General features: G+C 33.6%; 1 protein-coding gene across 2 annotated transcripts; it reads right to left on the reverse strand.

The window, feature by feature from the left end:
* Window positions 1-2,183: 2,183 nt before the first annotated feature.
* On the reverse strand, window positions 2,184-27,063 carry LOC100918259 (carbonic anhydrase 2). 2 transcript variants are annotated; one of them, XM_003759669.4, is made up of 7 exons: window positions 26,827-27,063; window positions 25,529-25,726; window positions 12,802-12,923; window positions 10,584-10,676; window positions 8,743-8,805; window positions 7,927-8,082; window positions 2,184-2,955 (listed from the first exon to the last, which is right to left on the reverse strand). In XM_003759669.4, the coding sequence occupies exons 1-7, from the start codon at window positions 26,864-26,866 to the stop codon at window positions 2,830-2,832; spliced, it is 798 nt and encodes a 265-aa protein (XP_003759717.1). In that variant the 5' UTR covers window positions 26,867-27,063; the 3' UTR covers window positions 2,184-2,829. The 2 variants fall into 2 exon arrangements, with proteins under 2 accessions (XP_003759717.1, XP_031802063.1); XM_031946203.1 differs by lacking the exon at window positions 26,827-27,063 and adding an exon at window positions 26,452-26,584.

A 27,063-nucleotide genomic window follows, 5' to 3' on the forward strand; every position in this document is an offset into this window, starting at 1 on the left:
TAATTCCTTCTTCACTGCAGCCATTTCCATTAACTCCTCCTTCCCTGCAGCCTTATACAATCCTTACTTGCTTCAAGATTATTCTTAAGAACCACCTTCTACATGAAATTTTTACTTATGTCTTCAACTATTTATGCCCTCCCTCCTCCCTAAAATACCCTTTTGACTCTGTATTCCTAGAACCTAGCAAATGACTGACACATAGTAGGTATTTAATATTTTTTTTTATGAATTGATTGATAGAAGGTTGAGCTTGATTATTTTTTATACAGACTTCATATCTTTTTATAGGAATGGTAAATTTTAAAATACTTTATGGTCATTTATTTTGGGGGAGTTTTTTTGCCTATAACAAAGCACAGACTATACATACTACTATGTAGCACAAGTTCCTTGAGGAAATGTACTATCATTCTTTGTCTAGTGCTTTACACAACATAGTACTGAGCACATAACAAGAACTTAATAAATGTTCATTGTCTTGTCTTGCCTAAGCATCCTTCAATTTCAGGTCACTAAACTTTCCCTGTACAGTTTACACTAATTTTTCCTTTATGCAACTTTATTTACACTTATGGTCTGTACAACTAGTATATAGTACTTTGTCCTACATATCATAGCGCACAACTACCCAGATATAGAGTAAGAGAAGTATGGATGAACAGCAGTTCATAAGTAGAATGCTAAGGGTTTTAGTAGATTATAAACTCCCTGTGAGTTGATTGTATTACAAGATAGCCTCCTGTCCCCCAGCCCCACAAAAAAGCAACAGCTATAAAACCTTGGGTCACATTTATAGAAACAATATCATAGAGCACAAAGGAATTGTTCATCATACAGTATTTCACCCTATGTTCAATTCTTTATAACCCCATCTGGAGTTTTCTTGGTCAAGAAACTGTACATTTGCCTCTCCTGTTCACTTTACATATGGGGAAACTGAGGCAAACAGGGCTAAATGACTTGTTAGGGTCACTCAGCTAGTAAATGTCTGAAATCAAATATGAATTCAGGTTTTCTTGACTTTAGGTAAAGAGGTCTATTCACTGTGTCACCTAGCTGCCCCATCCTAACTAGAATTCCCACTGTCCCAGAGACTATCTTTTCTGACCCAATTTGGCTGCTTGCTATGGTAAAAGATGAAATGGAGGGGAAAAGCTTTTTTTTGTCTAATTTGCCATCTTCTGAACCTTACACAGAATATCTTATTTGTATTGTCCTATTATCCTGGGAAAGTAATTTCTATTATATTAAGTGATCTCTGAATATCCCATTGCTTTTAAACCAATTTAAACTGAATTAAGCCTAGCCCATGATACCAAACACCAAAAGAAAGAAAGAAGAAATATTTCATTTAATTTAACAGCTAGGCAGTTTGAGGTTTGTTATAAGGAATAACTTCCTAATAATTTGATTTGTTCAAAACTGTAATGGGCTGCCTCCAGAAGCAACAAGTTCTGTATCACTAAAAGTCTTCAAGTGAGAACAAGATAATCCCTTACCACTGATCTTGTCATAGGGATTCCTGCTCATATACAAATCAGGAAAAATGATGAATCATGGACTTTAGAACTGAAGGGGACCTTAGAAATTTCCAGTGTCTAAACCATCTTTTCACAGATGAGATATAACTGAGGCCTTGAGGGATTAAATTGTGCAGGTTCTTGGATTACATGACCTATAAGGTCCTTTCCAACTCTGAGACTTTCCCATTACTTGAGAATACAATGTCACATTTCTAACAGGTACATCATCATCTCCTCTACACTAGAAAATCCCCTGAGGACACGGCCAATGATTCTGTACATCACTGTCATCCAGTATACATAAGTACCCAATATTTAAATAGCTGTTGTTCCCATCTCTGCATTTCTGACCATTTTATTTTTGCTTTCCAAAATCATTATAACTTCCACACCAAGCAAATGCATTGGTTTATTACACTTTCATGAATCTTGGATTCATGGATGTGAATTGGATGTGAATATGTTTAGGTTCTCTTTCTCTTCCTTGCTGCTTTTGTCATAGTTATTTTTTCTGTGATTTTTTTGTGCTTCCGTTCAAAGATAATAGGTATACTTCTTAATCTACCATATAAACTTTTATTGTAACATCTAAGTCGCAAAAAATTTCTCCCTTTTTACTCATAGGCCCAGATCATAAAGAAGATTATAAGCCAAAACATAATTATTTATTTTATTAGCCAACATATATCTAAAATACAATATGAATTTTTCTTTAAATTATGGTATATATCATCTGAATGGAAATATAATCTGTATTTTAAATAACTATAATTAAAATCTTTTTCTAGATAATACTTAATTCAAAATTCACAAAAACATCATTCCTACAAACATATAAGAATTTGTAAAAACTATATTTCAACATCTTAAATGTAATCTCTTGGAATCATTATTATTAATTCTGCCTTCTCACACTTTATATTGATTCAATTTAATCACTTATTGGAGATTTGTCTTCAATTTTTCTGCTTTGCTATATTTTAAAACACCTTAAGGATTTACAGCTCTAGGCACTCATACGCTCTATCATAGGGGAGGAAGCAACAATTTTATGGGTTCTTGAGAAAAAAAGCATAGCTATCACTAAGCACCAGGTCAATATCACCTTGCCAAGCATTGCACATGGATCTGCACTTGTAGGTTACTGGGGTTCACACATTAAGAACATCTTAACTTGGTCTACAACCTTTTTATATTTTATGAGATAGAAATTCCAGTACACATACAAAAGGATTGAGACTAGAATAGATGCTACCAGTGTACAGACACATTTGTGCTTAGTTAGGGTCATTTTCTACAGAAATCAACTTTTGAAAGATCTTTTAATTGTCCTGTCATAGAGGGGCTGAACAGGGCGCCAATTGCACATCATGTGTTTTTCAGGTTTTTCTCCAACACCAGTGAAGTAAAGGCAGTAAAATTCTTTCATCTGGAAAACAAAAAGAAAGCATTCATATTAACTTTCAAGCAGGTGCTCATGATATAACTCAAGAACAAACTAGGATACTATAGCTGAAGTATCCAATTTCCACAGGCATCAAAACTTTTGCTCATAACTGCACAATCCCCCACTATCTGGCACAGTACCTTGTACTTAACTTAATAAACGATTTTAAAAATTAAATTTAAAGAGCAATAACAAGACTTGCATAAGAAATTGTGAAATTTCGGTTTAAAGAAATAGGCATATGTATGTATGTACAAGGTGGTAAACAAAACTTCTGTATACCTTCTGCACTTTTTTTTTCTTTTATGCTTTTTAAAAAGTGCTTCATGGATACTCTTTTTTTAAAAAATATGTCACTATGGGCATAGTTCTCCCTTGTAATAATGTATAGTAAAGCAAAATAAATAACATAGGTTATATCTGAGAATGCATTTCTCATTCTGAATTTTGAGGCCATTACCTATCAAGATATATATATATATATATATATTTCAATATCAACCTACTGAAGTACTATTATGCTAGGTATAATTTAAGAATAAATTGTTTTTATTTTGAAGTTAAATGTATCAGAAAACAGGAAAACAATGTGGCAGAAATTGGGCATAAACCAGGATCTTATATTATTTACCAAGATAAAGTAAAAATGAATATGTGATCCATATATAAAGAGAGACATTACAAGAAAATTTGAAGAACATAAAACATATTATTTATCATACTTATAAATAAACAAGATATAGAGAAATGAGGTGTAAAATGGATAATTTTGATTATACTAAATTAAAAAGGTTTTACACACACACACACACACACATATATATATATATATATATATATATACATATAAGATAGGAGGAAAGCAGAAAATTGGAGGGAAAATGTATACAAAGTTTCTCTGAAAAAGGTCCTATATCTCAAATACATAAAGAACTTTTCACATTATAGTCATATAAAAATTCCCTGAATCATTACTAATTAAAGAAATGAAAATTAACCAAAATGACTGAAAGGGAAAGTGATAAATGTTAGAGGGGATATGTGGAAAAATTGGGACACCAATTCATCATTGACATTATTTTCCATGCAAATCTTTTCCATGATTTTCTAAAATCATCAAGCTTATCATTTCTCATAGCACAATAGTATTCCATTCACAATCATATACCACAGTTTTTCAGCCATTCCCTAATTGAAGGACATCCTCTCTCAATTTTTTAGATCTTTGTCATCAGAGAAAGCTGCTATAAACATTTCAGAACATATAAGTTTTGTTTTCCTTCTTTCAAAATCATCTTTGGAAATAGATTTCTAATAATATGGTGTTGTTAGGTCAAAGTATATAGACAATTTAATATTTCTTTCAGCATAATTTCAAATTGCTCTCCAAAATAGTTAGATCATATCACAATTCCATTAACTTCAGACTTAAATTTCTCTCACAGCAATCACATGGTTGGATCTAAACCTGCAATTTCAATGAAGGAAAGGAACTTCTGCTGAGGAAATCCTCTCCACCAGGGGCAAAAATGATACCTATTATATAACTTAAAGAATTGGAAGGTTTAGTCAGAAAACCTCACAACATTCTGCTAATATCCCCTTGGCTCTGCTCAGAGAAATCCAAGATTGGTCTTCACTTTTTTTTCTCCAATCATTCACCACAATTTCTCTTTGCTCTGCCATTCAAGTACTTCCCAGAGTTCTTCGCTTTTTCACCTAATTTTATTTTTGATGAATTTCTGGCAGGCTGGGTACTGCTAGATTTTAATTCCTATCTGGCTCATTCTGGGTTTACTTCTTTTTATAAAATCATTTTACTAAAAGATCTAACTTTCTGCTTATTGTATTTCTTTCATGGGCTACTACCTGTAGATATTAGGAGGATCACTGAAGCTATAGGGGATAATGGTGATAGGACATTTAGGGGATTCCCTTCCTATAGAAAGAAAAGCAAAGTCCTAGTTATCAGAAAAGCAAGCATAAAGGCCAGGATAGGTCAGAAACCTGAATTTCTCTGAAACACCAAAATCTAAGAATCTGAGATGGACCAGGAAGCCAGATAGGAGAAATTCAAGCAGAGAAGATTAGTACCAGATCAAGCAGCAGAACACAGGAGGTATCAGCAAGCTGACTACTTTTCTTACTCTATCTCCATCACTAATGCTTTGGCCTTTTTATAGCAGCTACATTCCCATCCTATCTCTCCCATACCAAACTCTGCCTTCCTGCAAATGTGTTTTAATGGGCTTGATGCAGATTCTCCCTCTTACTTGACCATAGTCATGAAGTCAGACAGTATTTTTCTTGTCAAATGACTTTGTGGGGTTACATGGGTAGAAAGAATCTATGGATTCTGAGATAGGCAGTTGGGCCCTTCCCCACTTCCACCCCCTATATTTTCTCCTTGCCAGTCTGCTGGGCACTAGAGGCATTTTCATCACTTCAATGAATCAAGAATCATAAAATCAAAGATTTTAAAACTGGAAGGGACCTTCGATGTCACCTAGTCCTCACATTTCATAGATGGTGAAACTGAGTCCCATAGAGAGTGTGACATATTTGGATATGTCACATAAATAATATGTGGTGGGGCTGGGAATGGAGCCTAAGGTCCTTTTACTCCAAATATAACATTCTTCTACCATCACTAGGGGCTCACTAAAGAGTCTCAATGATATATTATTCTTCCTGCCCATTCATAATAAGTAGAGTAGGAAAGGAAATTATTAAGACTGGGGTGGATATAAGTGAAAGTTAGTAGGTCACAGGACTTACTATGTTATGTAGAAAGAATTTACTCCACTCTCTCCAGGTTTCTGGAAAGACCTTTTGTATAGCTATATTTTAGAAGGATAGTCATACATGGTCCCCTAAGCATTAAGACTCACTAAGGACAAGATGGCACCACCATCATATCTCTTAGAGGTATGCTGATTATTAGAGCAATCATTGGAAATGGGGATGTATATAACTATGGAAAGAGAAACAAGTGCCAAAAATGAGCAGTAACCAAAGGCCCCAGATTCAAGCCAGAAAGGATTATACAAGATTAGAAAGAAAAATACAGAAACAATAAACAGACTGGTGATATATCTGATGCAATTCATCTGTATGTATCTAAGGAATATCTAATAAAGTCATGAGAAGAGACCAGGATATCTTCTGTACATTTTTAAATAAAATTTTGTAAATTATATTTATACATCTATCGCATTTGTGGTCATACAAATAAATGAAAGATGCAGAGCATATAAAATTCCACTGTGCTTTTTTTTTTTTTTTTTTTTTTTTGACTACAGAACGGCATTCTATTTTGGTACAGCAAAAGGCTGACTTAAAGGTCCTCCTCCTACAATGCTCCCATGCCCATGTCAAAATTATCAAAATTATTTCTTAAGGAGTATATCAACCTTCTAATTTGTTTATCAACCTTCTAATTTTCTACCAATCTACAAGCATTTATGAATTTCTTAAGTGACTGTGATGTGAATGGCATTGTAGTTAGCAAAGAGCATAGAAAGACAAAAAAGAATCAGCGACTCCTACCCTCACAGAGCTTATTTTCTATCAGAGAAAACACTATGTGTATACAAATGTTTAAACAATGTAAATACAAGATAATATTGGGATGGGAGGAGGATATCCTCCCTGGATGGATCAGAAAAGGCCTTATATAATTAGCAACATTTGAACTGAGTTTTGGAGGAAGTAATGGATTCTAAGAGGCAGAGGTAAGGAAGAAAGGAATTCCAAGAATTAATAAGGAGTGAATCCAAGCAGATAGATGTGAAACAAGGCATAGAACAAGGAAGTAGATGCTTATAAAAGTTATTTGCCCCTAGCATAGAGGTTGTCCAGTTCAAATTGAAGAGGAATTCCATAAAGATGGTGATGAGATTATACAGAAACTCTGTTTGCAATATTGGGAGGATTACATTAAGCTCCAGAATATTGTTATATAAATCCTATAAAGGATCAGACTTTATAACTATCTATACAGGACAAACCAAGGGGATGAGGAAGGACTATTATTGTTTAAGATTATGCTAACTTAATATGATTAAAGATTGTCATTAGATAGCTGCAAGATTAGAAAATGAAATAGGTTAATCACACAGTAAGAGAACATGAAAACTAATGGGCAGATTCTGAACAGACTCTCTAATGGAGAATTTGGGAGAAAATACGGACAAGGGTTGTCTTCTCATCCAGGAACAGGTTATAATCTACTTTACCAACAAAATTATATACTTTCTTGTAAGCTTCTGGAGATTAGAGTTTGGTTCATTCATGACATTTGTACCTCCAGCACTGAGCCTTGCCATGACACATAGTAGGCACAGAATAAGTGTATTTTGATTATCTTTAAGACCACAGATTAATCAAAGTGTTTAAGTGTGACAAAGTCTTAATATTTTAAAAAATGTTAATAAGATATTATAAAATGTTATTAACATTGCTGCATCTCAGGAATACTATAGAAAGCTCAATCACTTTGTAATATGTAATATAGGACATAAGAAACAATAAGATGTCTCAGGAACACAAAATTTTAAAAAATTTCCAAAGAGTGAGTGCTAAAAAATTAAATATATATTGCTCCAGATGATCTACTTGCAAACCAAAACCTAAATTAATGAATTTTCTATAAAATATAAACTTCTATAAAATGGCTGACATTCTATATTCTATACTCTGATTATGTGCTCTAGCCCTAAAATATATTTATATTTGCCTATGTATATACTTCCAAAATTATCTTAAAATCTGCATCACTCTTTTGTAATTTGCCAATCATAACATAACATATATGTATTTTTAAAATCCTTTTTGTAAGAGGTTTCTTTAGATGAAAACTGTGAACTTTCTTAAGATTCAGAGAACACTATTTATCAATAAAACTACAGTTAACTCTTTTAAAATAAGCAAATCTATCAATAAGAAACATACCTGTGCATGGCTCAGACAGATAGGCTCTTTTAAAACAATCCAGGTCACACATTCCAAGAGAGGAGGAGTGGTCAATGAGCCAGGATAAGTATAATAATCCAAACACTCAGGAAGAAGACAAGCTGGGTTAAAGTTAGTGAAAGCTATATTTTCACCCTTAAATAAAACAAAACAAAACATTTAAAATATCATAGAAGGAGCATATTCATATGTATATATCTCACTTTTAGCAATGATGCTCATTAAGGGAAGATCCATATTTAGTAAAAAAAAAAAAAAAAGAAAGAAAGAAAGAAAGAAAAGAAAAGAAAATGAATAGTGTTGAAAAATAGGGATTGATTTGATTTAGAAAGTATGATTTACATTTAAGATATCATATACATTTACATTTGAGGTATCATATACTGTCCTCTAAAATAACCTATTATCTTTCCATTGGGTTATCAATTACATTTTATGCAGTACCTACTCCTTAAGACATTTAAACACAGGAGACCAAATAGTGAGGGAAATAACTTAAGATAACATCAAAGCAGAATGAATCACAGTGGTGGATAGGAAATTTAAATACTTATTCATCCCTACTATTGGATTAAAATCACACTAAGACATGAAAATAAAGGAAAGTTGGTAACTGAATAATAGGAATCAAAGTTTACAAGTCTACACCTTTATTGTGATTGATCAAAACCCTGAATGTTATATCTAAAACAGATACATAATTTGAGGATTTTTCTAAAATCAGATGGGGTAGAAAATAAAATCTAACATAGTACCAACAAATATTAAAGTGGCACCAAAGGATGATCATCTTACCTTTGTTCGAATATTACTCATAGCATTAATGATTTTCTGAAGTTCTGGTTTGTCATGTCCCACCTATAATGTGATACATACAGAGAATATGGTTTGTACTATTACCGCTTTAACTTACCATACCCAATATAATGGAGTAGGAGGGATTAGATTCATAGAATATCAGACCTGATTGTTTTAACAGGACTTTCAAAGTAAAATAGAGATTGGTCAATTATGCAATTAAATTTAAGAATTTACTTTCCATCTTGAATCATCCACTTTGCTAGTATTATACTAGTGAAATTTCTTTTGAACTTGACAGAACCTTTTGTACATTTTGGACTGTTTGGACACAAAGAAGTTGTTTGTCCTTAATTCTTAAAGAAAACCATGGCATCAGAGGGAGTGAATTGGTTTTAAGTGAGGGAGGCTACCTGCCTCATTTTCCCCTCCAGAGCCATCTGGATCCAGTGGCTAGCTATAGATCAGGATGACTGGAGATGGCACTGGAAGCAATGGGACACCTTGATAATTGAGTTAGAGGAGGCATATAATAACTAGTGTGAGAGAAGAAACCTTTGATTGCAGAAACACATGAGAAAATTCCCTCTCCCAGTCTAAGTCAGCCTCTCTAAGATTTGCAGAGAGATGCCAACAGGTCTCAGAGAGGGTATTTGACTTTCCCTCCATCCCAGAGCCAGTATTTGACAGAAGGCTCTAAGCCCAAGCTCTCTCATCTCTATGAAACTGAGACCAACTGCATTAACTCCAAACATCAGCAAAAAAAGAAAGAGGATTCCCATGGTCTAATGGCTGTTTTAAAGTCTGAACTGCATATGCATTATGCAGTTATCATCTATTGCTTGGATTCTATCAGGAGTTTAAGTTTAAATTTAATTGATAATTATGCAATTGAATTGAATATATGATGAAGAAGAGAAAGGTATAAGAAGACTGAAGAAGTGAAACAGAAGAAAAGGGTAGATTAAGAAGGTCTTTGAAGGCTAAAGAGGATTTTGTATTGATTGTGGGGACAGTCAGAACTATACTTTTGAAAAATCTCTTTGGCAGTTGAATGGAGGATGAATTGAAATGGGGAAGAGAGAGCAGCTTGTTGGTGCAGTGGATAGAGCACCAACCCTGAAGTCAGGAAGACCTGAGTTCAAATCTGGCCTCAAATACGTAACACTTCCTAGCTATGTCACTTAACTCCAATTGCCTCAGCAAAAACAAACAGGTAGATAGAGAGATAGAGATAGATAAAAAGAAATGGGGGAAAGACCTGACACAGCAGGTAGACCAGCAGGCTCTGGCATTATTCCCAGTGTAAAGTAATAAAAGCCTATATCAGAGCAGCAGTAGTATTAAAATAGAGAAGGGGATGTATTTGGGAGTTCAGGATATCTTGGTAAGAAATTGTTTATGAGTAAAAAGCAATGAGAAATTGATATGAAGACCAGAGTTGTAAGCCTAGCTGACTGATAGTGATAGATTTCAGGAAGACTTCAGTTAGGGCCAAAATATGTGTGTTATTTGAGGACTAATTTGGCTAATAATTATAACATTTACAGAGAATTTTTATGTTTACAAAGCACTTTACTCAAGACAGTCTTGTGAGATAATTTATTATACAGCATCTATTGCAGAATATATATTCTAGCATCCATCATACAGATGGATGCTAATGAAATCATAAATCTTTTGAAGTATTTGAAGGACATAATTGGGCACAATAGCTTTTAACATTTAAAAGATTTACTAAGAATTTTCATTGAATATTTTAACCTTTCCAATATGTTAATGTGAGATAACTTGGTCTAAGTTATGTTAGAACATTCAAGAAGAACAAAACAACTAACCTGTAAAAAGACCCCAATAACAGCCAGTCCATCATCCTTAGTCACAGCAACCTTGAAACTTTCGTATTTTGTATTCCAATGAACCAAGTGAAGCTAAAATCACAAAAGAACATAAAAACAGAGAGTAATAAAAATTCAAGAACAAGTACAAGGTAATTTTATTCAATAGCATCTTTTACTATGATAGTACTTTTAAATTATATGTAAAACAATATTTAAAGAAAGGAATGGTGTAGATAATAGATACATCTATTAAAATGTTTTGAAGTAGCCATTATGTTTCAGGTCCTAAAGATAAAAACTCAATAGTTCTTACCATAGAGTAGAAAGGTTATGAGGTAAGATCTGTGCTTTAGAAAAATCACTTTAGGGCTGACTGGAGGATAGACTGGAGTAGGGAGAGACTAGAGGCACAGAGACCCTAGGAATAATCCCCAGTCCTTGATCCCAGAATTTTCTCTCCCCAAAAGACAAACTGTATATCTAGCTAAGGAATACGGAGCAATAAACTTATCTGTCAATAGGATCTTGCTAAAATTCAGGACCTAGCAAGAACCTCCATCTTGTCTCCTTATCTAATTGGCATCCTGGGTCCTTACTTCTTTTTTGTAAAAGCCACATCCTTTCCCTACCTGGCCTTAATTTTTCTTTGTAAGAGCCATATCCTGACTTCTCTTTATCTGACACCTCCCTCCCCCAGAAAAAGATTACATCCTGACTTCTTATGTTCAACATTTTTCTCCCATGTAGGCTGTTACCCTCCCAGCTGAAAACCCAAAATTCCATCATATAAACTTTCCCACTTTTCCTGTACTTTGCTGGAGTCTCCTAGAGACTAGTTGGTCATTTTTGACTCCAAGAAAATCTCTTTGAATTCTTTCAAACCAGCTGAGAAACCATGACTCTGGGACACTTCAGACTCAGTGGCAGCTAATAAAATAGTCTAGGAGTGAGGTGATGTAGATGTGTACTAAAGTGGGTGCAATATCTAAGGAAAAATGGTGACTTATTGGAGAAATGTTGTAAAAGTATAAACAACAGGCTTTGGCAACAGGGGGGTAAGGGAGGGGAGAAAGAATGAATGATACATGATAATTCCCAGGTTATAATCCTGAAGGACTACAAAGATGGTATTGCCCTCAATAGTAATAGGGAAGAAGTGGGGAGGAGGGTTTAAAAAGAAAGATAATTCAGTCTTGTACAACTTAAATTTAAGATATTAGAAAAGTCAACCCCCTTCCTTTTGTGGATGAGCACAGAGAAATTAGCATACTTGCCAATGGTCTCAGAGATAGTAAATAACAAGGATTCAAAAAGGTCCACTAGCTGCCAATAGCTCCAATAGCTGGAGTTTATATGGTATTTTAATATTTACAAAGCACTTTAAGTTTTTCCCCTCTTCTATATCCTCATCTAGAAATTAATCAATATGGGATTTACTCAGGCCAAGATCTAATCAGAGAGTAAAAAAAAAATTCTAATTTTAGACTAATAATTTCATTCCTTCTCATTGCTCTTACAGGCCTCCTTAAGTCAAGATTTGGTGGATCCAAGTCACCTATCCCAAAGATCTTTAATATAGCCCAATTTCCATTATTAATATTCACTCTTGTTGACCAAAGTTGATTTTCACTCAGGTACATCCCCTTTTTAAAAGACTTTATAAATATCAAATATAAATATCAAAAAGTTCAGTCTCTTTGGCTACCCTGGGGACAATCAGCCTGTTTTTGTTGACTACTTTCAAGTAGTCAAAAAAATTGATTTTAATCTACCCAGAAACTTGATCTCTCAGAACTTTTAAATTGTCATAAGGAGGAAGTCTCACTCTTCAAATGTTAAGGTCTTTTTGTAAGAGAAGATTTGGAAAAGTGGGGTTGCAATAATTTATGAAATTAATTGAACTAGTCATATATTGAAAATGATAGACAGTGTGTACTACACAGCTTTCTCCATAAAAACAAAAGACTTAGAGGAATTCCCTATCCCCTTCCATTCTCCAATTCCCCTAGACATTTGGCAAAGATAGCAAAGATCACAAAAGTATAGTAACAAGAGCTACACACAAATGACTTGAAGACAAACCATTGGAGGCACTACATATATTAAGAAAATCATGGATGAAGCAAAGTATAGAAGTTTAAAGTTTTTAACAAGATTTTTCAAAATAGTCATTACCTGAATATGCATTGATAAAAAGAAAAAAAGACTTTCCTACCTCAGCTGCATATTGCTTTCCATCCAAAATATGCTCAGAGCCCTCAACATTAGTACTGCTGCCCCAGTGAAAATGAAATTGGATCAATCTGTACTTTCCAATCAGAGGTCCTCCACATAGTACTGAAATTCAAAGAAATAATGTTACTGCCCATAATAAAATTCCCTCTCCTCACACTTGAATTATAGTACAAGACTTTTGTTAGTAATGCTTCTACTCAGTGAACTAGAAATTCAAATTTAAATATATTCTACTATACTGAATGAATGCTTGGAATTAAAAAAAAAATTTAACTTTATTTTACTTTATCATATCAATGTCTCATAGAGTTTCTTGTTCAATTCTATTTTTAAAAGAATTATTTAAAAAAAAATTTCTCCCTCTCTCTTTGCCTTCGTCCTTCATCCTAGACAGCAAATAACACAATGAGTTAAACGTGCAGTTCTTCTAAGCATATTTCCACATTTATCATGATGCACAAGAAAAAAATCAGATCAAAAAAGAAAAAAAAATGAGAGGAAAAAAGACAAACAACAATGGTAAAAATGCTATGTTCTGATCCACATTCACTCCCCATGGTTCTCTCTCTGGATCACATGGCTCTCTCCATCACAAACTACTGGAATTGGTCTGAAGCACTCCTTTTTTTGAAAAGAGCTAAGTCCATCACAATTGGTGAACACATAATCTTCTTGTTGCTATATACAATATTCTCTTGGTTCTACTTATTTCACTTAGCATCAGTTCATGTAAGTATCTCCAGGCCTTTCTGAAATCATCCTGCTGATCATTTTTTTTTAACAGAACAATAATATTCCATAACATTCATATATCATAACTTATTCAGCCATTCTCTAACTTATGGGCATCCACTCAGTTTCCAGTGTCTTGCTACTACAAAAAGGGCTGCCACAAACATTTTTGCACATGTTACATGTCATGTTTGCACATTTTCTCTTTTTATGATTTTTTTGGAATATAGATCAAGAAAGACATTGCTAGATCAAAAGATATGCAGAATTTGATAGCCCTTTGGGCTGGAGAGCAAATTGCTCTCCAGAATGGTTGGATCAATTTACAACTCCACCAACAATGCAATTAATGTCCCAGTTTTCCCAATATCTCCTTCAACATCATTATCTTTTCCTGTCATTGAAGACAATCTGAGAGGTAAAAAGGGGTACCTCAGAGTTGTTTTAATTTGTAATGATTTAAAAAAAAAAACCAAAATCACTCAAAATGCTTTTATGTAGGATACTTAAAGGCATAACTCATAACAAGATTTAGCTTAGTTAGTGGAGCTAGTTGACCAAGTGTTCCCCTGTTGAATTATTAAACTAGTAAATAAAGTTAATTAGACTAATTTGGCATTCCCCCCATTTTGATTTTTGTTTACAGATCTTTGGGAAGAATCCTACTAATTCCTCAAAGATGGTTGTAACAGAAAGAAGGGAAAAGAGATATGTTTGATCGATTCTGCAATGTTAACCCAGGATATATTTTAAAATATTTGTTCCTTGTTCTAGATTCCTTTGAGTATTATCTGAAATTGCCATATCAGAGGACATGGAAGTGGCAGAGGGGGCCAATGTCAGTTTGTACATCTTTCTCTAAGCTAGAAAATAACTTGTCTATGGATTTAATATTATATTAAATAAAACTTTGACAAACTGATGCCTAAATACAGACTATTATTAATATTTTTTCTCTTCACCAACAGTAAGTATTATTCTTTGCAGGTAACTCATTTATATGGCATATTAAGTCATCTCCAAACATTGAAAATAGTGATTAAATAAAACACTTTTTTGTAATATCTGCTTTAATAGAATTTTAAATATAAATTTTCACTGTTAGGAGAGTTTCTTGATCTGAATTGCTACAAAATAATACTCAATCCTTCTAAGGACTGGAATTTAATAAACCTTGAAAAATCAAATTTTATTGATTGAAAAAATACACTTACAAAAATCCATAAAGCAAAAAAGTATAGATAGCATAAAAATTATTATTTTGGGGTAAAAATATAATAAAAATTTTGCATAGAGTGATATCCCTGGTCCTTCTAGCATTAAAGAATCAATGATTTCATCCTTATGGCTACTATTTTACAGATGTAGACCCCCAACTAGCTTTAAGAGCAGCTATGAAGGAAAAATTCATCCCTTGAATCTAATCTAATGAGAAGCCTTTCCGAACAGTCAAGTTGTGTCTTCTGTCAATGGTTCCTACTTTGCAAAACAGACTTGTAAATATAAAATCCTATAGCTGAGAAAAAAAAAAACAACGTACACCAGGGCTATCTTTGGGGTGGTATTAAAACTGTCATTGCCCCCAATAGGAAAAAATGAACATTTATGCCTTTAAAATAGATTATTAGGAACACCATCAAACATAAAATAGTGGCCCCAGGCCATGGTCTGTTTGGCTGAATGCACAGTTCAACCATTTATTTCAGTTACACTTGTTAAGAATAAGTCTCACAAAGTAAACATTCAAAACAAAATATAGCAAAGCTTTAGTGTGCATAATTTCTCAGAGGGAAGAAAAGAAAGTAAATCCCAAGTAAAGAGATTTTTTGAACAATTTTCTCGAGGATATAGAGGACATATAAAAGTGGGCCTGGAAAACAGAAGAGAGGTAATTGATGGAGATGAAAATTTGGGAAGCCACAGAACAGAGCTAATAGTCTGGAAGCTTCCAGATGAGTAAGATTGCCAAAGGAGATCAATTAGAATGGTAAGAGAAGAGGGCTTGGGGAACACATGCTTTTCAAGGGTCAGGAAGAGAACAAAGCTAAGCAGGCAAAGAAAGCAGAATAAGAAGGAAAAGCAGATACTTATTTATCCAAAACTAAAGGAAGATTTGATGTACAGTTGCAGAGATGCCAGGGAAGATGGGAAATTTAAAAAAAACCACCTTGGAATGTTAGATCACTAGAAAAAAGGGAAAGGAATATGCATTTATTAGGTGCCTGATGTATGCACAGCACTGTTCTAAATCTTTTCTAAATATTATCTCTTATGTCTCATTGGAGATTTTTCAAAAGGAACTTTCAAGAAAAGAAGCCACACTGCAAAGGGATGAGAAGATGACAAAGAGATAGAAACACAGGGTGAGAAGAGAAACGAGACAGAATAAGAGACGAAGGTTAAAAGGAAACTAATCTGAATTAAAAAAAATCTAAGTGTTTTCGGGAAGGTATTGGAGGAGCCAGAGTAATAGGGCTGAAAATTAATGGAGGAAGAAAGTCCTTAAGAAAGAGTAAGGAAGAGTAATTTGGGATTGGCTTAAGGGAGAAATTGAGATGTCTTTTCTGTGACCGGAAGGAAAAGGAGCCCTAATGATTTTAAGGAACTGAATGGAATCTGAGTGTAAATCAAAGCAGGCCCATCCCAGAGCTACATTGTTAAGTCCATACAACTTTGTCCTCTACCTGACCACCTCTTCTTGCCCTCTTACCCCTAACACTCAGTCCTCAAGGTTTTCAGGTTCTCAATTTAGAAAACCTAAATTTACATCTCACATCATCTTCTCTTATCATTCTCTCCCCAGTCAAAACTTACTCAATGCCTCTTTGTTCTGGGAACCACTAACTTAGCTGTCGATTACACATTATTAGGTATTTAAAGAATAACTATTATTAGATGACAAAACTTTAAGGGTCTTTTGCTTTTCTTTGTATACTCGGGGTTTAGCACAGGACCAGGCTGTACACGATGCTTAAAAAATGTTAGTTAACTGAAGGGGGTGTTGAACTCCAATCTGTCTTCTGGGAAAACTTGTGTTTTAACTGGGAAAATTCATAATTGAAAGGAATTTTCTCACAAGGCTTCCTTAGTACTCTCCCAATGACCCCACTAGCCAATCTATTCTGTTTACAATGAGCTTTTGAATTATTTTTTAAAAGGAAAAAGAGGGTAAGATACAGAAGTAGATTGAATGGCCATTCAGCCAGTCCAGGGCTCAAGTGTGATCTCAGTTACCTCCCAGAATAATACTCACCTTCTCAGTCCCCCTCAGACCACTCTCTAAATCAGGAAATTGCCATTGTGATATAGAGCAAGTTTTTGAGATAGTAAAGTAATATCATACAAAAATGAAATCATCAATTCTGATAATCCCACTCTCACACCAAATGGGGGAAAAATGTATCCTGACAGAGTTAACATGGCTTTTTATAAACATGAATTTGATTACGTACTGTTCAAATTGTATCTTTCCAAACAAAACGACTACAAACAAAAATCTATTGTAATAGGATTGGCCTATAAAGGGCACATTATGCCTTTGCCTCAGCATCAGCTATTCCTCAAACTAAAAAACAAAAGACAATTATTTCATTAAAATACAAGATAGTTTTTTTTTTACTCAAAAGTTAATTTTCTGAAATATACAATGTATTAATAATCTGCTTTCAAACTAATGGACTGACAGATATTTTATGGGAATTATTTTTATAAACATACATTACTCCCATGAAACTAACACACTTAGATGGCAGCTGATATGTCAAAATAAATTAAATGAGATTATGTCAAGAAGCTGGCTCAATCAATCTTCTTTAATTCCTCTAAAGTTTATTTACCTCCTTGGATGAAACCTGTCAATTTTAAATTCTAAGTCAAATAAATCTTATTGCAGTTGTTTTTTGTAACCTTTGTGTATGTGATTTTCAAATCATTTTTAAGTAAATTAAAAAGTAGTGACTCTCAATTCAGAATTGATTATATTAATATTCTAAACTAATCAGGATTTAATGATTAATTTTCTGTGTTTATCTATTGTAACCAGGATTCATTTTCAAAATAAGCTGCTCTGGGTTGGAAAATCCAAAATCCATAAACAAATGCTTATGTTTTATGTATTTATTATATATGTAATATAATAACTGTAGTATAAAATATAACATAATTACATTATATATAACATGATATATATGTTATAAAATACAATGTATAACTGATGCAGGCATTTGCATTTCTGCTTTTTATTCAATTGATTGGTTCTTAGAAACTGTTTTTAAGCCTGGAAGTGAATTAAAAGCAGCCAGTGTAGCCAAAGCATGCTACAAATTCTTCTAAAAGTGAATTAACATTGATTCTCAAACCTACTTCCTTTCATTTAAAAAAGAGAAAAAGAAGATATTTTGGATTAAAGGCAACTGAGCACAAAGCACAGGTTTGTTCATTTTTATGACCAAAAAATACTATTCTATCAACTTGAACATTTTTTAAACTTTTATCATTTCAGAAAAGAAAGATTTCCTGGGGGGGCGAGGGGAAGAGAAAAGATAGAGACTCAAAGTTTATTTAAAAAAAAAAAATCTAAGGGGACTAATTAACACACACACACACACACACACACACACACACACACACACACATATCAAGATAGGGATACAAACAAACTCCCTAGGAAGGATGTGAGGAAAAAAAGATATGATTTTCCACTTTACAAAGGAATGAGTTTTGAGAAAACTTAATGCAAATTAAAATATCAGCACTTTAAAGCTTCAGCTGACCTAAGACAATTTAAGTATACCATACATTTTAAGTGTGCAGTAAGTCCAAGAAAGCATATTGCTGAGTTATTTCTATATATAAAGGGTCTAGTATAGTAAAAAAAAAAAAAAAAAATTATATGCATTACATACCAACAATACAAATTAATATGTATGTAGTATCTGATTTTTAAAAATTAGGCTGTCAATAAACAAAAAGTAAAAAGTTAACAGTTTTGTTTGTTTGTTTGCATTTTTTTCTCCAGTTTTCTAGTACTTAAAAAGAAGAAATACTTTCTGGTACATATAAACTACACAAGAAAGTGAGAAAAAATTTTCAGAGGAAAAGAATTTCTGATTTGTAGAATCCATTGATAAAAGTTTTTTTGTGCATATATATAAATATATATACAGCAATTTAAAAATACATAGACTATCTAATTATATTCTGTGGATAGAACAAATTTTATGTTTTAAATAATAAAGCCAATGAAATAACGAGGAATTAACTGAAAATACAAGGTGTAAAAGGGCTTTGTAAATAAAATTTATTTTTCATCATGCTTATTAATGTTAACTTCTAAAGAATGATACAGCAGAAGAGCACTGGATTTAGAATAAAAGAATTAAGGCTCAAATCTAGGTTCTATTCATGAATGTGGACAATTCCCTTTAGCTTCTGGGCTCCCCAGTTTCCTTCTCTCTCCAATGAAGAAATATTAATTACCTCCAAATAAAGTTTATTCCAGCTTTGAATCCAATACCCATTTACCTATCTAAATTAATTAAATGAGATTCTAAAAGTGAAAATGGCTTCAAAAAAGACTTAGGCAATTCATTATTATGCCTCCAAAGCCCAAAAGAGCCGAACTGAATTTCATTTTTATTTTTTCGATAGGTGCCAATATACAGGCAAGTACACACATAATCTATAAGAGTAGTTCTGTTGTCTTTCTAATCTCTTCTCAAAGTGCAAATTAGTTCACTTCAGAATTAACTCACTTCCATTACATCAATTTTCCTCAAGTCTGTGCATGCATTTTTGCATGTATGGGGAAAAGGTATTCAAAGAGATTATAAAGGCCTCAGTGAATGCTAATTGTCCTTCAAATCCATCACTCAGAGATAAATATTAAGAGAATTGTGACTTTCTATAAACAAACAGGCAATACTATGAAAAATATAAAGCTGTACTTAATTATTAACCAAAAACAATGGTTTTGGATTTGGATAGTAATATTTAGGAATAATTATAAAAAACAAAATGCTTTTTGGATAATAAGAGTAACTTTGTAAAATGAAAATTTCAAAATAGAAGTCCTGTGTTAGGTGTCCTAATAGATAACAAGAAGAAGATATATCAATTGGTGTTTGATACAGATAAATCTTTGACATTATGGATATGTTGCTATGTAGTAGTTAGGTGAAATACCATTCACCTCCAAAGAAATGCAGGAGATATGTGTGTATATATGTATATGTGTATGTTTATGTAAGCATAAACATAACTAATATGGGGTTTATATGGCTAATATGTAGGAGGGTTTTTGGCAGCCTGTAAATATAGTGAGTTTTTTTTAATTAAATTACTCAGAATAGGTAGTGATAGGAACAGACTAATTATTTTTAAAAATATTTATTTGAAAAATAAAAATAAAAAAGTATGTTAATGAATAAGGAGAACAATCATAATTTTTTAAAAAAGAAATAAAAATCATAATTTTTAAAATAGAAATGAAAACAGAACATAATTTAAACAAAGTGTTGTTAAATTCATGTATAAAGTCTTTGATATGGGCATAATGAACCATATGGGTAGGGCACCATGATTAATGATACAAATTATTGTGGTACACTACATGCCCCATATTATCTCAGATTTCAGGTATTCCAGGACCTTCTTTGTTTTTCCTTATTAAGGAAATTCAATATATTATTCAAATCAAATTCATTGGTTCAATCAGATATTTGGAAGGAAACAAACAATACAGAATAGGTTTGGAAGTGTACAATGGAAACTTGGTACATTTATTAGTCTCTGATCTAGGAAGTGGAAAATTGTCTCTACTGTGAACATTACTTAAATTTATTTCTTTTCTTCCCCTTGAAAATACAAGTTACCTGGCTAACATAATTAAAGTTTCTAAGCAAAGACATTCCAACTGAGACTAATAGAAATACACATTTTGACCCAACAAAATGGACAATAATGTGGAAAAAATCATTTTACAAGATTGCTTGTAATTAATGTGTTTTTACATTATTAATAAGCTATGTTCAAAATGTCTTAAAATCAAACTTTTAACAAAAGATCTCAAATCACTTGGAATCATTTAAGAGTTTTTTAATAGTCATTATAAATGGATTAGCAATTTTTCATTAACTTGTTTAAAAGTTTATAAGATTACTGAGTAATAGTTTTAACCAGAACTTTTGATTAAAGCTTATTAATTCCACAGTTAAAAAGAAATATAGTAAGTTAAACCAATATAATAAAAGTGATTAAGAATTCAGTTTTGTTTCAACCCTCAGTCACATTAGTTAGTTTTAGCCTCTGGCATTGCAATTATGTGATATTTACAGAATAACAAAAAAAATTTGGAATCATTGAAAAGTTCCCTAACTTTGAAATGTTACTGTGAAAATGAAGTGAGAAGGTAGCATGATAAAAGGAAACAAATGAAGTGGAGTTTCTAAATGCAGGAAATGAAGACTTACAGGAAATCTAAAAATGTTAACACACTATAAAAAAAACCCTCTTAACAAAAGGGATGTTTATAATGGGTTTATAACAAGAAAGAAAAGTCATGTCATCTGGTCAAAACAAAAATAAATTATTGAACCACTTTAAAACTTTGAAGTTTTAGTCATTCAATTGTCTAAGCATTCAAGTAAAGCAATAAATATTTTTTCTGACTTTTTGAGTCATTTGTTTATACACACAGCAGAAATAATTTTGAAAGGTTAAAATAATTATTTTTTTTTAATTTAAGAACATTTTTCTTTAGTGTGAGAGACAAATGGAAACTTTTATTATGATTCAGATGAATCTACATAATGTCATCTTTACAACACCTTATTACCCAAGTATATTGCAATAATCCATTACTGGAACAGGAATTTGCTAACGTCTCTAGAAGTACCACCCTACGAATTGTGTCTAAAACATGATAGATTCTCAATTCCAAACAATGTCTACCTTACATCTAAGAAACCACTCCATTTACTAGCATGATTGATTTTTACTTTGATGGACTTCACTTTCTCTTTTTACTTCTGATGCTCAGGCATTTACTGTTTTTCCTTGTATATCTTTTAGTGACATTGGATAGTCTAACATTTAACTCTGAGACACATCTGGTCTCCTCTCCTAAGTGGAAGAAGTACCCTAGTAAATATCACCACTGAATTATTAATGTTTTAAAATAGTAAAATAAGCCACTTGCTAACATCTAATGTATTTATTTCAAAAAAAAAATCATGAGTTCCAAATTATAGTTATGTAATATAATTATTGACTTAACTGCAGATACATAAACTTAGCAGAATGTTCTATATCTTACTGCTAATGTATATTAATATTGCTTTTAAGCATGAATTCTTTTAGATATCCAGTAAGCCTATCTCTGGATCACTTTATTATTATTATCACTATTATTGTTGATGTAGTATACTGCTGGTAAGAAATTAATGTGTGTCAAGCAATTTTTTTTGAAAATGAAAAGACTTAGAGTTTGCTTGAGCAACTGATAAGGTAAGCACTTTTTCAGGGTCCTAAAGATATAAATGAAAAAAGCAGGTGTACAGTGAAAAGAGGGGCAATCTTTTGAGTCAGGAAGAACTTGACTTGCTCAAGTTCTTGTTCAAGTCTTGCTCCAGACATATATTTGACACCTGCTTAAGTCAGTTAACTTCTCAGTGTACCCAGACAACTATAAAACTATAAATTACTGCATACAAAAAGTTGGGGGCAGCTAGGTAGCATAGTAAATAGAATCAGAATAACTGTTCAATTATAGCTTCAGACACTTAGTAGTAGCTAGCTGTGTGACCCTGAAAAAGTCATTTAACCATGTTTACTTTGGTTATTCATCTGTAAAATGAGTTGGAGAAAGAAATAACAGGATCTTTTCCCAGGGTCATATAAGTTTGTTAGTGTGTGAGGTTGTATTTGAATTCAGGAAGATGAGTCTTCCTGACTAAGACAGCACAGGGAGTTCTTAAGTGTTCTGTGGTCACTATTTATTGAATGTGTATAAAAGGTGTTGTTTTTTTAAAATAGCTTAAAAGGTTTGCCAGATTTCATTGCAGTGCTCTAAATCTACTGTTTTAAGTTACAATAATCCTAGGACAGTTAATAATCAACAAAGTAAATGTTCAAAGGAAAAGATCATTGGCAAAAAATGGAGTATATGAGGGGGCATCTAAAATCTAGACACCAAAAAAAGTTGTATTTGTAGACAACATTTTAAAGATATTGAAGAATAATTTCATTTTAGTATTATAAATATTTTATAATTTATAGGATATTGTAAAATGCAAAAAAAAAAAATCTCTTTGAAGCATTACTTTTGTTCCTTTAGGTTTGGGAAAATGGCCAATAGCAAAATATTTTTAAAACAATAGCCAAATTATGGACTCCATAGAGAAAAAGGATTCTGCATTTAATTTTCAGCTATCTGGAATAAAGATAAGGAAATGATTTTAGCAACTTTAGAAACCTGATATTCCTTGACTGCTCAACACATGAGAAGACATTTCATACAAATGCAAACTTATTGTCATTAAAATTTCAACATGTGTGAATAGTTAAATAACTTCCTAACTCTAATCTTCAAGTAGCTGTCAAATATGGCTGTGAATCTATCAATAAAATGTGCCTTACCCATGTTAGATATGAATTACTAGACAATATACACTATTAGTAGAATGCTGATGGCATATTCACATTTGACAGATGTTTGAAGAATACGGTAAGAAATTAACTTATCTTTTAATACAGATATACCTAGAATTTATAGTAGAAAGGAATCTTGGAGGCTATCTAGAGATTATAAGTGAGATGACTTGTATAGCAGTAGAGGCAAATATAAATGCTAGCTATCATTATAATCCAAATACCTCATTTTACAAAGTTCAAAGAAATAAAATGACCTGCTTCTAACATCACACAGCTAGTAAGACTCAGAAGCTCAATTTGAATCCATGCATTCTGGTTTCTAATCGAATTCCTTTTCTATCAAATTGCTTTAGTATTACAGAAAAACATGATGAATACGTAGGGGTAGTTGGGGGCATCAGATGTGGATGTGTTTGTATGTACAAGCATTTAGCATGCAACCAATGAATTTTATAGTTTTAGGAAACATTTATCTCTTGCCCTTTTTCAGGTGTATGTTGGAGCAACTCAGTTGCTTCACACTACAGGCATTATCTCTCAAAAGGTTACTTGAGACATGTCACAGTGCTTGCTTAAAGACAACATTTCCAGACAACTTAATCATGAAATTTCATAGTATGTTTTCTAAATCTGCACTTTCCCCCAAGGCCTCTGGCCTTGATGTAGACTTACACATCATATACTAATTGCAAAAATCTTCTGTACCTGATAATAAAAATAGTCTATTCAAATTCCTCAATTTTAATGGAAACACTAATTTACCAATCAACTAAATGCAAAAATCCTGCAAAAAACAGATTTTTAAAAAATACAAAGAGCTTCTCATGGTTTATGAATGCTACTGAATATAAAATGTACCTACTAAAATAGTCTGACCATTAAACAGACACTGAAGTACTAGCTAAAATCACTCAGGCTGTACCAACATACATGGGATACACTGGATATGTAGGGAAATATATGTCTTTTCCCAATCTTCCTTCTTTGTCCTTTCCCTTCCCCATCTTACTTAAAAAAGATTCTAAGCACAGATAACTTATTTCCTTAAGTATTTACAAGATGACAACACACACACACACACACACACACACACACACACACACACAAAAAAAAAAAAAAAAAAACCAAAGAAAAAAAAGGAAAAAAAAAGAAAAAAAAGCAAGCAACCAAAAAAAAAAAAAAAAAAAAAAAAAAAAAGAAGAAAAAACAGGAGAGGGGGAGGAAGAATAAGAAAGAAGAGGAAAGAAGGAAGGAAGGGGAGAGAGAAAACAAGAGAGGGGAAGGAGAGAGAGAGTATCCCATGTAACAGCACAACTTTCAATTCAAGAATAAAGAAACATTTACTAAGCATCTGTTTGTGTGCTGCTCTATATTTGGAAACTATAAGAAATACAAATTATAAGTTAAAATTATTCATTATGAGCAAATATCTGTTACAAAGAAAATGCAGTAACTATTTCATCAGTAATACTCAATATGTATGTATATTCCCATATGTAAAAAATATCTAGGTTTATGTGCAAGTGATCTGGACAGATGATGGGTGTACTGCTACTTGTTATCAGTCAAAAGCAGAAACCAGACATAAACAAAATATTAATGTTTCCAAGAATTTTGAAATTTGCTAGATTGCCATTACCCTTTCTTCTTCTCACTGCTGGTTTGATAACAAGATTATCATACATTCTCAACATACTTTAGTTAAGATTATAGAATTTTAAAAAATTCAATAGTTCTAAATGTACATTTTATACATTATACATATACACCGTATCATTAATTTATGCTTTGTGGTTATTTAATAGGAATACAGGTTATCCATTTTAGTTTGGGAGAAAACTATTGCCAGAGGCCACAATTATCCAATCTAAAACAAGTATTTATCACTCCACCATCAAGTGCAAGTCTAGTTTTGATAGAAGACAAAACAAGCAAACCAAATCAGTCTGCCCTCCATTAGTTTGCCTGGGGTGAAACAAACCCACCCGAAAAGAAATATGTACAAACCCACCACGTTTAAAAGAATGAGAGCACTAACTACTAAGGAAATGAGCCAAACTATAGATAAAGCAGCATTTATTGGATGCCTGGAGCTGTGAAGGCAAAGTTAAAAGCTTCACTTTAGAGAAGGTACAAGAACGCACTTCTGGGGACTTTCGGCTGGCACATTTGTTTGTTTGTTTGTTTTTTATTTTTTAAAGTTGTCTTAAATCTTTTTTGATAAAAATTGAACTAATTGAAGCTCTCCCCTCCCTCTATTCTCCACTACCCCAATAAACTGAAAGTTCTATTATAGAGGGTGCTCATTTCAGAGACTAACCTACCTGATGTATCAGTGGAATCATCAAACTCGACGTTGAAGGAATGACCATTGTTGATGATCCTCTTAGCGTCACAGGGGTCATAGGTGATGTGCAGAGGTTTCAGAGAACTGTCATACAGTGTTTTGGAGAGCTCAATTTCCACAGGAGACTGTCGTTTTCCACGGGCAATAGGAAAAGCCTCATGCCATTTTTCTGGTCCTATGGTGAAAAGAGAGGCACGTGTATCTTTTAAGAGAAGAATGTACAAAGGCCAAACCCACCCGAAGAGAGCCCTTTAATAGAAAGTGCAACAGACAACAGGTCATTGCAACCAAGTAGACAATGCTGACCGCCCGGCTGGAAGGCAGTTCTGTAGATCCGCCACTTACATAGTATTCAGTATACAACTCTAAAAAGGCATTTTTGTTATCTCAAAGCGTTTTCACATATTTTATTTCTTTTAATTATGAATGAAATGACGGGGTTATTGAATGCAAGAATCGGGTTTTGATTCTTTTATGGATTTGGAGAAAAACTGCCCTCTCCACATCTCTTTCCGCCCCTTTCAAAGCTTCAGAAAACCTAAAGTCATGTACCAATTCATTCGGATTCCTAATGAATCCTTAAATTACAAGGTGGTAGACTAGAAAGGAAAACTCTCAAACACAGCATAACGGAAATAAAACAGCCAGTAGGAAGCTGCTCTCCTACACGGAGGAATGGGACAGTCCTTGGGAAAAGATCTGTGAGTCACAGACAGCGTGGAGGACGTGCCGGCTGTGTCTTTCTTTGCCTCTAGCCTGAAAACAATGCCCAACGTTCTTTTAGATGAGTATTTTGGGTCTCAAAATTCCCTAAAGGTACTTTGAACCATCTTCTCTCTCTTTAAAGGGGGAACGAGGGGAGAAGAGGGATCAGGGTTTCGGGAGATCTCCTTGTCCTACCTCCTGCCCCTGCTTGCCAAAGGCAGGGAGCAGGATCATTGATTCCTCGACAGTGCCTACCCCGGTTGCCCAGAGACCCAAAGGGAAACGTAATAGTGGATAAGGGGACCAGTCCCATGCCTCAGCTGGGAACCCAAGACAGAAGAGAGGCTTGGGAAGCGGGGCGCGCCCGGGAGATCCCCATGTGCACCTGAACCTCAAGCTTGCAAAGCTGAAGCTGCAGTAAACAGCAGGTGCAGTGCGGAGAAGCCACGCTCCAGCCATCACCATCGTCTCTGGCTCGTCATGGGCAATTGGGGATTTGGGGCAGAGGACAGTTGAAGGGGAAGGAAGAGGGAAGGAAGTCGTCCCTTCTTTCCGAACGCTTTCACTCACCGTTCACGCCTGGCTCATATCCCCAATGGTGTTGGGACATGGTCTTGCAAGCTGTTCAGGGTTTAGTAATTAGCCCTTGGATTGCACCTCTGCACTGGTTACTGCAAGTCTGTCCCCGGCTCTTTCTATGATGGGCTTTTATAGGCTCCCGCCAACTCCAAGTCCCTTTGCGACCGGGGAGGTGGGGGGAGAAAGGGAGGAGATGGTTGAGGGTGGGGGTAGGAGACACTGGTTGGA

Source organism: Sarcophilus harrisii, chromosome 1 (genome assembly GCF_902635505.1).
Source record: "Sarcophilus harrisii chromosome 1, mSarHar1.11, whole genome shotgun sequence".
Taxonomy (NCBI): Eukaryota; Metazoa; Chordata; class Mammalia; order Dasyuromorphia; family Dasyuridae; genus Sarcophilus; species Sarcophilus harrisii.

What these genes read in the sequence shown, in the direction of transcription:
- LOC100918259 (XM_031946203.1), bottom strand. Translation starts at nt 26,569, where the DNA reads ATGGGACTGGTCCCCTTATCCACTATTACGTTTCCCTTTGGGTCTCTG. An exon ending in TTGGCAAGCAGGGGCAGGAG is followed by an intron (nt 25,727 to 26,451) that starts GTAGGACAAGGA and finishes TTTTCACCATAG; the next exon opens with GACCAGAAAAATGGCATGAG. An exon ending in GAAAGCAATATGCAGCTGAG is followed by an intron (nt 10,677 to 12,801) that starts GTAGGAAAGTCT and finishes TTGTGATTTTAG; the next exon opens with CTTCACTTGGTTCATTGGAA.